General features: G+C 53.1%; 1 protein-coding gene across 1 annotated transcript in view; it reads left to right on the forward strand.

The window, feature by feature from the left end:
• Positions 1 to 219: 219 nt before the first annotated feature.
• ERICH1 (glutamate rich 1) overlaps positions 220 to 13148 on the forward strand; it is a 45767-nt gene continuing 32838 nt past the window's right edge. Inside the window, exons 1-3 of the mRNA XM_007469542.1 lie at positions 220 to 462; positions 1002 to 1113; positions 11322 to 11468. Coding sequence (XP_007469604.1) covers positions 220 to 462; positions 1002 to 1113; positions 11322 to 11468 — 502 coding nt within the window. The remainder of the gene's footprint in view (positions 463 to 1001; positions 1114 to 11321; positions 11469 to 13148) is intronic.

Raw genomic sequence — 13148 nt, forward strand, 5'->3', positions numbered from 1 at the left:
GTGAGAAACGCAATATCCATTCTCCGCGTCTTCTTAACTAGGTCGCAGGAGCAGTCGTGCTGGGGTGACAAACACCGAGGAGCACTCGGTGGGGTTTTAGCCGGAAAAGCTTCTGAGCGCCTGTACCGGGTTGCAGTGTGAACCAGGGCCGCCTCTTGTCTTCGTGGTCTGCGGGGCTCGTGACGTGGACCCGATGCAGGCCGAGTGACGGTGGAGCAGATGCCCCGCTGGACGCGCTCGGGGCACCGTGGGCCGGGGCGGCGGAGGCGGCTGCAGGGCTGCAGGGTATCTGGGCTTCAGAGGAGGAGGCCCGGCAGGAGGGGGACTGTGGGGCTGCTAAGCCCAGAGCTGTCCAGCCCGGGGTGCCTTGGGGGCCAGGGTGAGGGCGGCTGGGCGAAGCGCTTCTCCTCTCGGGAGCCCTACCGCGTGCCTTGGAAGAAAGCCCCTCAGCTCGAGCTCAGGGTGAGAAAGCACAAGGCCGGTGGGCTGGCGTGCTGCCTGGGGGGCGGTTCTGAGGCTTCCCTGCAGGTCGGCGTCTGCTGGGTGATGTGGCCTCCTATGCGGTTTGTGGCACAGCTCCTCGGGATGAAAGGAGGCTGTTGCCTTTGCAGCAAGGCTGCTGGAGGGAGAAGTAAATCTTTACTCTTCCCCCTTGATGCCCGGGAAGCCTGTGGCCTATACTGGAGGCCGTCCCTTGGGCATCCTTTGGGAGCTTCTGGGTTAACAGGCAGTGGTGGGTCCGGCACAGAGTGTGGTGGGGAGAGCGGGTGAGCACCCAGCACAGAGTTACGGGCTTCGCCCGGTGGGGACTGTGGAATCAGGAGGGATCTCGGGACAAACCGGCAGGGCGCTGCGGGGAGGGAGCTGCACTGAGGTTCTCTGGCCATCTCGCTGGAGGTTGACTGCTGAGGGGTGTCCTCAGTCCAGCGTCCCCCCACCTCCCAACAGGCACCTCCGCCCCTTTTCAGAAAGTCCGCCAGCTCTGCTTCTGTCTGTTGCAGCTTCTCCGCTTGGAGCATGTGGAGCCTTGTCCCCCGATGCACAGACCCCAGCAGAGCCTGGGGCACTCGCCCTTCCAGGCCCGCTCCACACTGGCCGTGGACTCTCAGATGGGCGAGCCTGAGGGCCATCCATGGCCGGGGTCCGGGCTAGGAGGAGGACACTGCTGTCATCCCCTCCCTGCTACTCGCGTACATCTGTGTGTAGCTGTATGTGTGTGTCTGTGTGCATGTGCATGTGTGTCTGTCTGCATGTATGTTCACGTGTGTGTGTGTCTCTCCCTCATTGCACTCTCAGACTTACACTGCCCACAGCTTCCTTTGGAGTCTCAGACCCATGGGTACTGGTTGGGGTCCGACTCAGTTGGGAAGACCCCTCTTTCCTTTGTGTTGAGCCACGTGCCTCAGGCGCCCCAGCAGGTAGACGAGCAGTCGCTCGCTGACCTGCAGGAAGAGCCCAACTCTCTTTATCCACAAAAGTGTCACTTCGGTGTTTTCTTCTGTGTTCAGTGTGATGCGGCAGATCCCTTCTCTTCCGGATCAAGAGCCCTTTTTCCTTACAGCGATCTTCCAGGACTGAATGTGCGTGCCGCAGGGCCTGGAGAGGGTTAATGCAGAGATGGGCCGGGCCGGAGGGGGTGGTGGACACAGTGCTGGGAGGAACTCCGAGCTGGAGGGGAGGGGCCCAGGCCACGGCATGGGAGATGGGGAATAACTCAGGGACCAGGGAGGGGGCTCAGCCAGGCGGGGACGTGGCCTGCAGGGTCCCGTACCTTGGATGTGACTGGGGACCGGGGCTCAGCTACCTCCTGACCACTGCTAGTGGTGAGCCTCACACTGCCCTGGGACCCGGGTGGGGTCACTGTCACCTCTGGGGAGTGTGGCAAGCCTCAGCCTGTGGCCAGCAGCAGGACAAGGTGGGCTTTGGCGCACCAGCTTCAGGTCTGATTCCTCTGTCACCATCCCCTGTGTGTGACGAGCCCCACGGGGGTGGTGCCGCCCGGGGCAGAGCCAGCGAGGTCGGGCTAGTGCCCTCCCCGCCGGTCAGTGCCCGTGGCCGGGAGCTGCACCCCTGGACCGTCACCTCCAGGTGTCCGTCTGAATCTGTCTAGGAGGCCAGCGGCCGAAGGGAGGATGGAAGACATGAGGGTTGAGGCTAGGCGGGGGCCATCGGGGTGGGGGAGGCGGGAGGTGTGCTGGGAGCAGCAGTAGGTCTCTCTCCCGGGCTTGACAGGTGGGTCGCGCGGCGGGGTGACAGGTGTGTGCAGGTGTGTGCAGGTTGCGGCGGGGGAGGGGCGCACCGGTGAAGGTGCTCCCTGGCACCCTTGGGCCTCATCTATAAGGTGGGGGCTGTTCTGTGTCCTTTCAGGAGCTGGTCAGTCAGGAGTGGCCACCGGAGAAGGCTCAGGACAGGCCCAGGAAGGACGGTTTGTTGGGCTCTCGGGTCCTAGAGGCAGGGCCATGCCAGGCACGTGGGGGGATGGCCAGGGGGTCAGGGGGCGGAGGACAGGACGGAGGGAAGACTGAGGCCACGGCCTTTACTGGGGTTTCCAGAGGAAAGGCAGGCGGGGCAGGGGGAACACGTACGATTGGCTGCTTTTAGTGATTTTGCTGGGCTTTGGGTGACAGGGCTGCCCCGAGCCGCCGGGCACCCAGCCCGGGTGTTTTGGGCAGAGGAGGGTCACCTCCCCGGGGGCGGGGCAGGCAGAGGAGGCCGGGCCTGGCCGGGCTGTCGACATAGGTCACAGGCGGGCTCCTGGCTGGGCCCTTGGCTGGCGGGGGGCTGTCTCTGCCCAGCCAGGCGGGACTTACGATGTCAGAGCATCACAGTAGACAGAAAATTTAAGATGTATGACTACTCGGTGAACAGCAGAGTCATGAGGATTAACGCGGGTCACGTTCGTGAGGCGTGAGGCCCATGTGAGCAGCCTGCCTCACTGTCACCCTGGGTGTGGGACGTGGAAGCGGCCGAGGGGTACCTTGTTGGGAAGACGGGGTGCACGACCCAGCGGCTGGAGAGACGACAGCGCCCGGACAAGGCTTCAGGACTGTGGGAGCAGGACGGTTCCTCAAGCAGAGGGTGCCAGGCACAGTGGGGGCACAATGGGGAGCCAGGGATCCTCCCTGCTCCTCTGGGGCGGCAGAAGCCAGTGGGAGGATGGGCACTTCCTCCCCAACATCCTCACCCAGAAAACAGGTGACCCGGCTTTGGTCAGGCAAGCCTTGTGCCCTTTGGGTTGAATTCCAGATCTGTCTGCTGAAAAAGCCAGTGTCGATTAAACTGGAAAAAAAATAAAAGTATTGGAGTAAAAGTAGTAGGTTATCCTCTGTCTCCCCATTGTAATGAGGCAGGTTTCCGAGTTGCCTTCGAACGTCCCCTCAGCCCGCCCCGCCGGGTCTGTCGCATCTCGCATCTCGTCTTGGTGAGAAAACAAGACAGGCTGGGAGCTGTGTCTGCTCTCCCTGCATCTCCTGGGTTAGGACGCAGTCACCAAACCCAACAAAAACGATCACAGCCTTATGTGCACTTAAAATGTTTCTGAATAGCTGATGGCATAGTAATTGCTTAAAAAACTGCGAGGAAAAATTTTGGACAAAGTTTAGAATTTTTTTTTTTAAGTGTTAAAGTTTCGGGAGAAAATGAAAGTTTAGTGGATATCTACCTCTTAAATGGGGAGATCACGTCAGACTGGTCATGGCGTAGGATTCCAATTGTGTCCTATTTGAGTACTATTTCTGGTCTTATTTTGAGAACTATCTTCCTTTTAATTAATATTTCAGAAAGCTTACCAACTGTTGCTTAAATCTTAGCTAATTGTTTTTCCATTTACAATTCTATGATGAAAGTCGTTAACAAACTATCATTCATTGAATTTGCATACTATATTGAGCATCTCTTGTGAACTGATGCAGTGCTATTATCAATTTATTCCTTTATTCATAAGCATCCATTAAATACCTTCTCTCATTATAGGGATAAAATGGGAAAAAAAACCCCATATTGAATATTGTGGGAGAAAAAGCTACGGAGAGGTTGGCAGATAAACATAGTCTTTACTGAAAAGAGAAAATTGAAAATGCTATATCAGGTTCCAAGAAATACCCTAAGACAATTTAAATTTAGTGTCTCTTAAGCTCTACAGATATCAGGTGGAAAAGGGAGTCAGCTGAGTCAGTGTTTACTGAGGTTGGGGAACTACTTCCTTTTTGTTATTATTTGTCAGTGTGTGTTCGTTTTGCAGCATTTTCTCTCCTATGCCAGACTAAGGTCGGGAGGCTGTCATCAAACAGGGAGAAGGGCCACAGGGAAAGTTTCAATGAATTGCCATTTCTGATCTTATTTTCAGTAGCAGTTTTTCACTTGTATATGATTTCAAAAAGCCTGCCAACTCTGGTTTCAAGTTCTAGATAATCACTTTTCCATTTAGATAATCACTCTAAAAATGTACATCATAAAACCATTTGTTCTGATGCTTTTCTCTCATAATGAAATATCTCGAAGTCACTTTTTAGAAGTTATTTGTTAATATTTATGGTCTCTTTTTTTATTTTTGTGTAATTCCTATAAGCATGTGGCCACATCAGTTTTACTGTCCTATCAACATCCACCCTTGGAAATATAGGTTTTTAGCTAATTTTATTCCTCATGACCCCAGATTAGCTCCACGTGTTTTTTTGTCCTCTGAGAGTTATGCTTTTCTGAGAGACAGTGGTTCATAGGGATGATTTGGCTAGAGAATTACAAATGACTCAATATCATTTCTAATCTCATCCGTTACCAGAAAGTCTACAGTATATATTTAGTAAAAATAAATGTATAGTTTTACACCAATGGTAAATAAAGTATATTGTGTGCATAGATGTTGAGGGAAATGTGTATCAATTTACCATCAAAGTGAACTTTTTTAAGGAAAAGAAAAATATTTCTGACATTGATGGGGTGACTTAGTGGTCTCAAATATCAGAGGTGGGCTTCGCTGGTGGCGCAGTGGTTGGGGGTCCGCCTGCCGACACGGAGGACACGGGTTCGAGCCCCGGTCCGGGAGGGTCCCACGTGCCACTGAGTGGCTGGGCCCATGAGCCATGGCCGCTGAGCCTGCACATCCGGAGCCTGTGCTCCGCAACGGGTGAGACCACAACAGTGAGAGGCCCGTGTACTGCACACACAAAAAAAGATCAGAGGTGCTTTTTTTTCTACCACATAGTTTTCATTTTCCTTTGCTTTTTTCAGAATGGAATATTATGGAAGAAAAAGTTCCTATTTCTGTTTCTTTTCTTTTTTTTTTTTTTTATGAGAGCCTTTTCTAATAGAAAAAGTACATGCACCCAGTTTCCCCTGATGAGGAAGCTTTCCCAGCTGGGAGGTGTGCCGGACGCACCGTCTGACTCAGGCAGGAGCCTGTTAGGCATTCTGCCCTAAGACCACAGCGAAGGAGACCTAATTCCTTGAAATGCTGCCATTAACACCTCTGTTAAAAATGGAGCAAACCCCTTCCTTTTTTATACGCAACTGTTAGATTTTAAAACACGTGACTGTGTGGAAGAATAGTTTAGAATTGAATAGTTTACCACCAGCAATCAAACTATTTCCTTTTGAGTTCTTCCCAGGTGTCTACTTTCCAAAGAACACTTTACTGAAATTTTATTTTTATTTGGCTTGTGTCTTTAACCTGAAATAGCAAGTTTAGATGGCAGCCCTCTCTGAAAATTATATCAAAATGACTTAATTCCCCTGTGACACAGAGACTTGATCTCTCTGTTCGGTATTTCGTCGTATTAATTTCAGACAGGATGTTTTTCTCCACAGTGACCTTTTTCTGTGTCTCTCATGTCCCAGCTCCAGTCGCCCGTCGCGTGGTGATTGTACTTGTCTCCTGCAGGCATCAATGTCCATTCCTCTGCTTTTTTGTGTTCCGATGATTGCTTTTTGACAGACAGCAGAGTTTCAAGTTACAACCTGCTCTTGCTGGGAGAGGGGGACGGCACAGGCAGGAGGCCGGCGGTTCACTGAGCTCCTGTGGTGACACAGAGCTGCCTTCCTGGACCCAACCACCTTGCTCTTTTTTGTTTGTTTTTGAGCACAGTGGAAATTAAGCAAAAAAGAGACTTTTAATCTCTAAATTGATTTTTAGGACTACGTTTGCAGTAGGCATGGGGGCGCGCGCACGCGCACACACACACACACACACACAGGCACAAGGCGCCTTTCAACAAACCAAAGCTGACAGATGCTTTTTAAAAATGATGTTTTACTGTGTTCCAACCCTGAAAAAAATAACCTTTCATTTATGTTCTGCTTTTAACGTGAATCCCTAAGTAGGTTTGGCCAGTTAGAATTAAGTCCCTATTTGTAGGAAACCGGCAGGCAGTTCATGGGGTACCCAGCTCCTTCATTAGCCCTGGAGGCTCAGAGTACTGAGAGTCCAGTGGCTACACATTTCTTTTGGTCTAAAATAGCTGGTAATTTGTATTTAAGTAAACTACGAGCTCCGTTTGTGATAGGAGCCCCATGTGACTGCACAGGAGCAGGTCCATCATCCCTTTGAAAAGCAGAGGCACTGATCACTGGGGCTGGTGGGGGTCTGGGCAGGCAGGTCCACGCTGACAGCTTGTTTGCTTCAGAGGATGATGTTCAGACGTTCAGTGGTCTTACTCCCTGTGTTGTCTCAAATGCTGGGATAAAGTGAAATTCACCAAGGAACCCTCCAGCAGTATTGGTTGGTAGAAAGTATTGTTTTCATTGTTTGTTACACATTGCTCTTTTAAAGCTGATTTTGAAAAATTAAAATCACATTATTTTTTAAAAGACTTTATGCTTTAAATTGTGGCAACTGAAAGTATTAGACATGTATATTTATCAGCAAAATTATTTTAATCTGAGGTACCTGGATATTTGGTATCCGTTAAGACTTACTAGTTAAACTTCTCATTGAAGACACAGCTCCCGCTTTTGCTGTTGGGTTGCCCGTCCTGATAGCTCTTTGAGATCATCTGTTCTTGTGCCTGTTGACAAGACACTTGATAAGTATCTCACAGATCATGGACAATAGGACGTAAAACCTGCATCTCCTCTCAGAGCAGTTTTGTTCCCGTGGTATACAAGTCGTAGGGGTGGGATTGATGGAGCACATGTGCTGCCGGGGGTGGGAGCCTGCAGAGACACCTGGAGAAGGTGTGTTTTTGCTCGTGAGGTTTTTAACACACATGAGTGTGAGATGGAAATCATGCTGCCTCTTGGGTTTACAAGATGCTTAACCCCATTTAGCTTAGAAGGATGAAAGTTCTCCTCTTTGTTTTAGTTTTTGAACTACTATGCTCAATTTTAAATTTAAAACTTAGGAAAATTGTCTTTCCCATTTGATGAAGTGTGAACTGTGCAGACCCTCTGGCCTTTATGAATTAGCACATCTGAATCCGTGTACTGTTCTGCCCACAGTCACCCTCCAAATATTAATCTTGGGATTTAAGCGTAGAGTATGACACTTTTATATTTAAGTTGTACTTTTATGAACATTTGTTTTGAATTTTGAGTGCACAGCCTGTGTTCCCTCGATCTTAGATGGTTTGCGTGCTGTGCGTGCTGAGCCCTCTCCCCGTGGTGCAGCCGCGGGCTCCTCAGAAGCACATGGACATGTGGTGCGTTCTCCTTCCCCGTGGGCACGTCCGGTGCTCGTGGGGCTGGTTCCCTCTCTGCTTCTCTGTCTGATGTGGGGCCTTGTGTCTTCAGTGGCCAAGACGGTCCTCCCTTGAGCAGCCGTGGTTTTTCAGCCAAGGACGGATGTGACTGGATTTGTGTTCAGAACAGGGACGCACCCTCTTCCTGGACACAGGCTCCTTGGAGACATGCCGACCCCAGGGCGCAGGCAGAGGGAGAGCAGATGAGCCTGGAGCAGCTCCTGGTGCCAGCAAGTAGCCACATGCTCTCAGAAGGCGGGTGGGGGGGGTGGGGCTCATCAGGCGGGCAGCGCAGGGACTGGCGGGCCGACAGCGCCCCGGGCCAGGCCATGGGCACAGTGGGGAAAAACTGTTCAGTTTTGCTTTGTTAAAACACTGGGCACTGCGGGCCATTGGGCGGGCTTGCCTGCTGTTGGCAGTGGGGTCTGGATCTCAGTCGAGCTGGAGGACCTTTCAGCTTTCATCCCGGCCTGAGATGGGAGTGGGAAGGGAGAGAGGCCGGGCGTGAGGAAGTGAGAGCCCCGTCGTCCACTTCTGTGTCGTCTCTGCAGCACACCTGTGTTGTCTGTCTTGCAGCCTCGCCCACAGAGGTGTTTCTGCCCATTTTACGGAGGGAAACAGTGAGGCTCAGAAAGACCACGTAACTCAGACAAGGTTTCCTACCTAGGAATGGCAGAACTGTGGCTTAACCCAGTTGAACCCAACTCCTGGAGGGATCCCTGTTGGGTATTGTGGGAGAGGGGAGGAGCTCTGCGTGGGGAGACCTGCAGGTTCACCCTGTGCTCTGAGCCTCCTGCTGACCGAGAACCTCCTCTCCTCTCAGGGTTACGAAACTTTGCTTCCTAGTAACGAGGCTGAGGCGGCAAGTATTGAGCCCTTGAGTCTTATGCTATATTTAGTTTTTAAACTGTCAGTGGGGACACTACAGGGCCTGGCAGCCCTGAGCAGGGTCCCACAGTCAGGAGACATGGAGAGGGGCCCTGTCCCTGGCAGGGCTGCCTCTGGTGGGGCGTTGGCTGGGATGATGTTTGAACCCCAGCTCTTGCCATCCTTCCCTACTGGGGAGGCCCAGAACCCGAAGCAACACCTGGCCAGCCCCCGTGGGGCGGCGGGGGAGCCTGGGTGGCAGATGAGGCCGCCCTCAGACCACGGCCCTCAGACCCAGGCCCCTTATAAGGAGCTCTCATCTTCCAGAACCAGGTGTGAGGCAAGCTTGTCGCCCCCAGACCCCACCCAAGTTGGGTTCTGGCCCCCGGGACCTCAGCACTGGAGCGCTCAGCCTGGGGCTAGGGCTGAATCTTGTCCCTGAGGAAGGACCACGTGTTCTGAACCTCCCAACGGGCTGAGGCCCCTGCAGCGGTCGTGCGGGGACACCGCAAAGCCAGCGAGTGGAGAACCAAAGGGCCTCGAGAGCCAGAGGCTTTGCAGACACGCCGCCAGGTAGCTAGCTCCTTGGTGAAAACCCCTATTAATTAGGCTGTAAATACAAGTTATTTACGCAGTCCGTTGAATTCAGTGAAAGTGCCACGGGCTTTTGTTCTTTTCCTTGTCCCTACGCACTACCGATGTCTCAGCTCGGGATCCACGGCAGAAAGCCTAGGCGGTGAGTTCCTGGCCAGCCTGCTGTGTGCCGCGCCCTTGCTGCCTGTTGTCAGGGCACCTGTTCAAGCAAAATGGTCAGGTGCCCAATCCACTTCAGTGTTCCCTGGAGAAGGGGGCCTTCTGGGGGCCTGGCTTGCACTGGTTTCTCCCCGGGATTGCTGTGTTTTTATGTCGGGTTCTTCAGGCTGTGTGGCTGCTCAGCTGTGGTGCAGGCACTGCTTGGTGATGACCTGTGTCGGGTTTTCCTGTAGTGTTGTTGTGTGTTCGGATAAACACGTGTGTGCAGAAGCTTCGGCTCAGAGGTGACCTCAGCTGGATGCCCGTGTCAGCCGCCGCCAGCCCAGGCGAGTCTCAGGCTCCGAGCTTCCCTGAGTTTGTTTTAGAGCAGGGTGCCCAGTTAGGATTTTACCTTAATATTTGTTCTAGTTCATAAAAATGCTGACTTGTTGATAGTTTGTAGGTAAAGTTTATTTTATCTGCCTTTGGTTTCCCCTGGAAATTGCCACCCAGTCTTCTGGAATAGAGTGTTTTCCCCTCTGCCATTTAAGGAAATGCACAGGACAGTTCAATTTCTAACAGAAACTTGGAACCTACCTTCTGGACGTGTCTTTGAGCGCCGGTCTAACGGAACAGCCTGTCTCCCCGTGACGCATGCACTGCCCGGGGCCGTCTGCAGAGGCCTTGGGAATATTCTGAGCCGGGCCCTGCGCCGTTCAACCAGGCAGAGGTGGGGGTTGGAGTCCAGCGTTGCCGGGACCCGAGACCGTAAATGAGGGCATCGTCTCCAGAGACAGTTTCTTCCATCCAGGGCCTCCTGGCCAAGCGGGCAGCCAGCCATCAGGCCACCAGGCCAGCGGGCGGGTGGCATCAGGACCCCGGGCTCCTCCCAGGCGCCCGGCCAAGCACTGCTTGGGCTTGAATAGTTTTCTGAGAAGGGCTTTCGTGTTTTTAGACCCAAGTTGTGTTTTTTCCAACTAGTACCAGTTGGAGGGGGTTGTTTCTGCTGCGAGGGCTGTCTGAGCACATGATGAAATGAGGAGTGGTCTGCGTCTTTAGGGTTGTGCTTCCCACGTGGGGACAGGACACTGCCCTCTGTGACCCACAAGCCACTCAGTGGCCCCTTCAGACTTCCCCTCTCACGTCACCACGTCCTCAGTGGCCCAAACATCTCAGTGGCCCCCTCATCATCTGAAGAACTCAAACCCTTCTCCAGGGTCCCGATTTCTGCCCCACGGTGCTTGGTTACTCCAGAGCAGCTCTCTCTTTGCTGATTTGTTTCTGAATTTAATGAGGTTAAAACAGGTTCATTGGGTGAACCTTTTCCCCTCACCTTTTCTAGGATGCTGTTTTGAGATTGTACCTGTTCGTTGTTCACACTTAAGTCAGGACAGAAATATTTATTCATTGTGGCAGCTCTTCCCCTCCAGCTAGATCAGAATGTAAACTAAAATAAGCCAAATGAAGACTCTGCACACCCTTGTGAGAACCTTGCCGGCTGTGCTGGTCCCCAGCGGGTGCCCTGGAGGGAGGAGCTGGGGCTGCCTGGGGCCTGCCCAGCGTATCTGCTGTGAACTGACATGGACCCAGCCTGTCTGGGGCTGCGCTGGGGCCCAGGACCTCAAACCCAGATTCTCAAAACACCTCGCAGTCTGTGCTTTATACATACATTCAACCAGAGACAAGGTGAGGGAAGAACAGAACTGTGAGCCCAAGTGCGGCTCCCAGGTGTGAGCACAGGTGTGAGTGGCTCCTACCTGTGCTCACACCTGTGGGGGCATCCAGTGCTGGGGGGCAGCATCCTTTCAGGGTACAGTGACGATGGGGATGGTGCTGGGGGTCCCCTGATGGGGATGGTGCTGGGGGTCCTCTGAGGGGGACGGTGCTGGAGGGTCATGGGGGGACAACCCCAGTGGTGTCCTATGGGGGGCAGTCCTGAGGTAGTGATGTCGTGATATGTCTTCATTTTATATAAAATCCATTTGCAATTTAAATAAAACCACCATCAGTAATTCTTTTCCTTTCTTTTGCAAATTGATGCCTCTGTAGTGTTTGTTGGAAAAGTGCTGAAGAAACTGTATCCTGAGGTTCCACGTGGCCAAGAGAAGAGGGCCCCAGTGAGTCCAGCCTGCAGAAACCCACCTGAGAAAGTGGCTCCTGAGAGAGCGAAGGGCAGGGGCGTCCCCCCCATGACAGGTGAGGGCGGGTTCCTGGACATTCCCCAGGAAGCCCGTGCCTGGCCTCAGGCCACTGGGGTTTCACCTCAGGGGACGGGCAGGTGTCGTTTTGCTCAAGCTCTGGGAGGACAGTTACTTCACTTGGGGAGGGAAGAAGCCAGCATCGGTGCCCCCAGCTGGGGCCGAGGTCAAGTTCGCCGTTGGTGTTGAGTTCATCTACATGCTGTTCCCGGTCGCAGAGACCGGACCCTGCTGCTTGGTCTCTCATCTGCCCTGTCACCCTGCCCCAGTCCCTGTCCACCCAGGACGCGCTCCTGACGTCTCTCCTGTTTTAGTCTCCTGTCCATTGCTCTTCACAGATGTCTGTCCAAGGTCCTCACACAGTGAGGTGGTCGGCCGTGGAGGCTTCTCTCACTCTGGTCCCCGTCAATGCAGCGGTGTTGCCCGGCGAGGGGCCACTAAGTGAGACACACGGAAGGAGGCCAGGCGAGGTGGGGGCAGCCCTGGCTGCAGCCCCTAGTGCCCAGGTGGACGTGAGAGGGCAGAGTTCCCAGCACCCTTTCTCGGGTCAGTTCTGTTTCTCTTTGGCAGTGACCCCTCACGGGGCTCTGTCCTGGAGTGATTCTGTTCCTGAGCGCTGGTCTCTCCTGCTGGCCTGGCCCGGTAACCTTATGTCCACAAATCCTGACCCTCCCTGGACCAGATCTCAGCGGCAGGCCCGACAAGCCCAGGGCATGCCTGCTGACCACAGGCTGGATCTCCAGAAATAATCGTGCCCACGCCTGTTTCACCCATGAGATGGCCGATGCCTGCAGACAAGAGGAACGCATTTCCCCCCCAGAATGGGGGGCTGCACAAGCTTGTCCTTCAGGATGAACCCAGGGCTGCCGAGTTCCCTTTCTGTGTCCTCATGTGCCTCGGTGTGGTTGGGATGCTCTGACCCCCGTGTAGCATCCCCCCAGGACCACCACTCTCTGGCGCACCTGCTGCTGTTCTGACAGAGAGCCTGCCAGGTGTAGGATGGACTCCCACCCCTGGAGTCACACTAAGGAATAGTGGCTACTATTTAATGCTGTTTTACCTTTCAAAGAGCATACTGTCGTGGGCTGAATTGTATCCTCCGTAATTCATACGCTGAAGCCCTGACCTCAAGATGTTGACTGTGTTTGGAGACAGGGCCTTTAAAGAGGTGATTAAGTGAAACGAGGCCATTAGGGTGGGTCCTAGTCCAATGTGACTGGTGAGATCAGGAAGAGATCAGGACCCGGACACACACAGCAGGACGACTGCATGAGGACACGGGGAGAAGACGGCCATCCACATGCCAAGGAGACAGGCCTCAGAAACCAGCCCTGTGACACCTCCATCTCGGACATCCAGCCTCCAGAACCAGGAGAGAAGGAACACGTGTGCTCAAGCCCCCACCTGTGATGCTGCCCAGAAAACTAACGTGACACCCGTTCCACCTGCGAAAGACGCACGTGGTTTTGAATAAGCACAGCACAGCTTAGCAAGGCGGGAACTGTGGGGAAGATGTGCCGCCTACGTGAGGAGCAGGCGTTCCTGGTTTTCTGTCCAAGTTTGACTGAACCAATGTTCTTAGTCTTTTTAAAAATTTTGTTTTTAGGGTTTATTTGCATTTTCTTCCCTCTTCTAACTTGACGGTTTTTTTTTTTTTTTTTTTTTTTTTTTTTTTTTT

This window comes from Lipotes vexillifer, unplaced genomic scaffold (assembly GCF_000442215.2).
Source record: "Lipotes vexillifer unplaced genomic scaffold, Lipotes_vexillifer_v1.1 scaffold2059, whole genome shotgun sequence".
In the NCBI taxonomy this organism is placed as follows: Eukaryota; Metazoa; Chordata; class Mammalia; order Artiodactyla; family Lipotidae; genus Lipotes; species Lipotes vexillifer.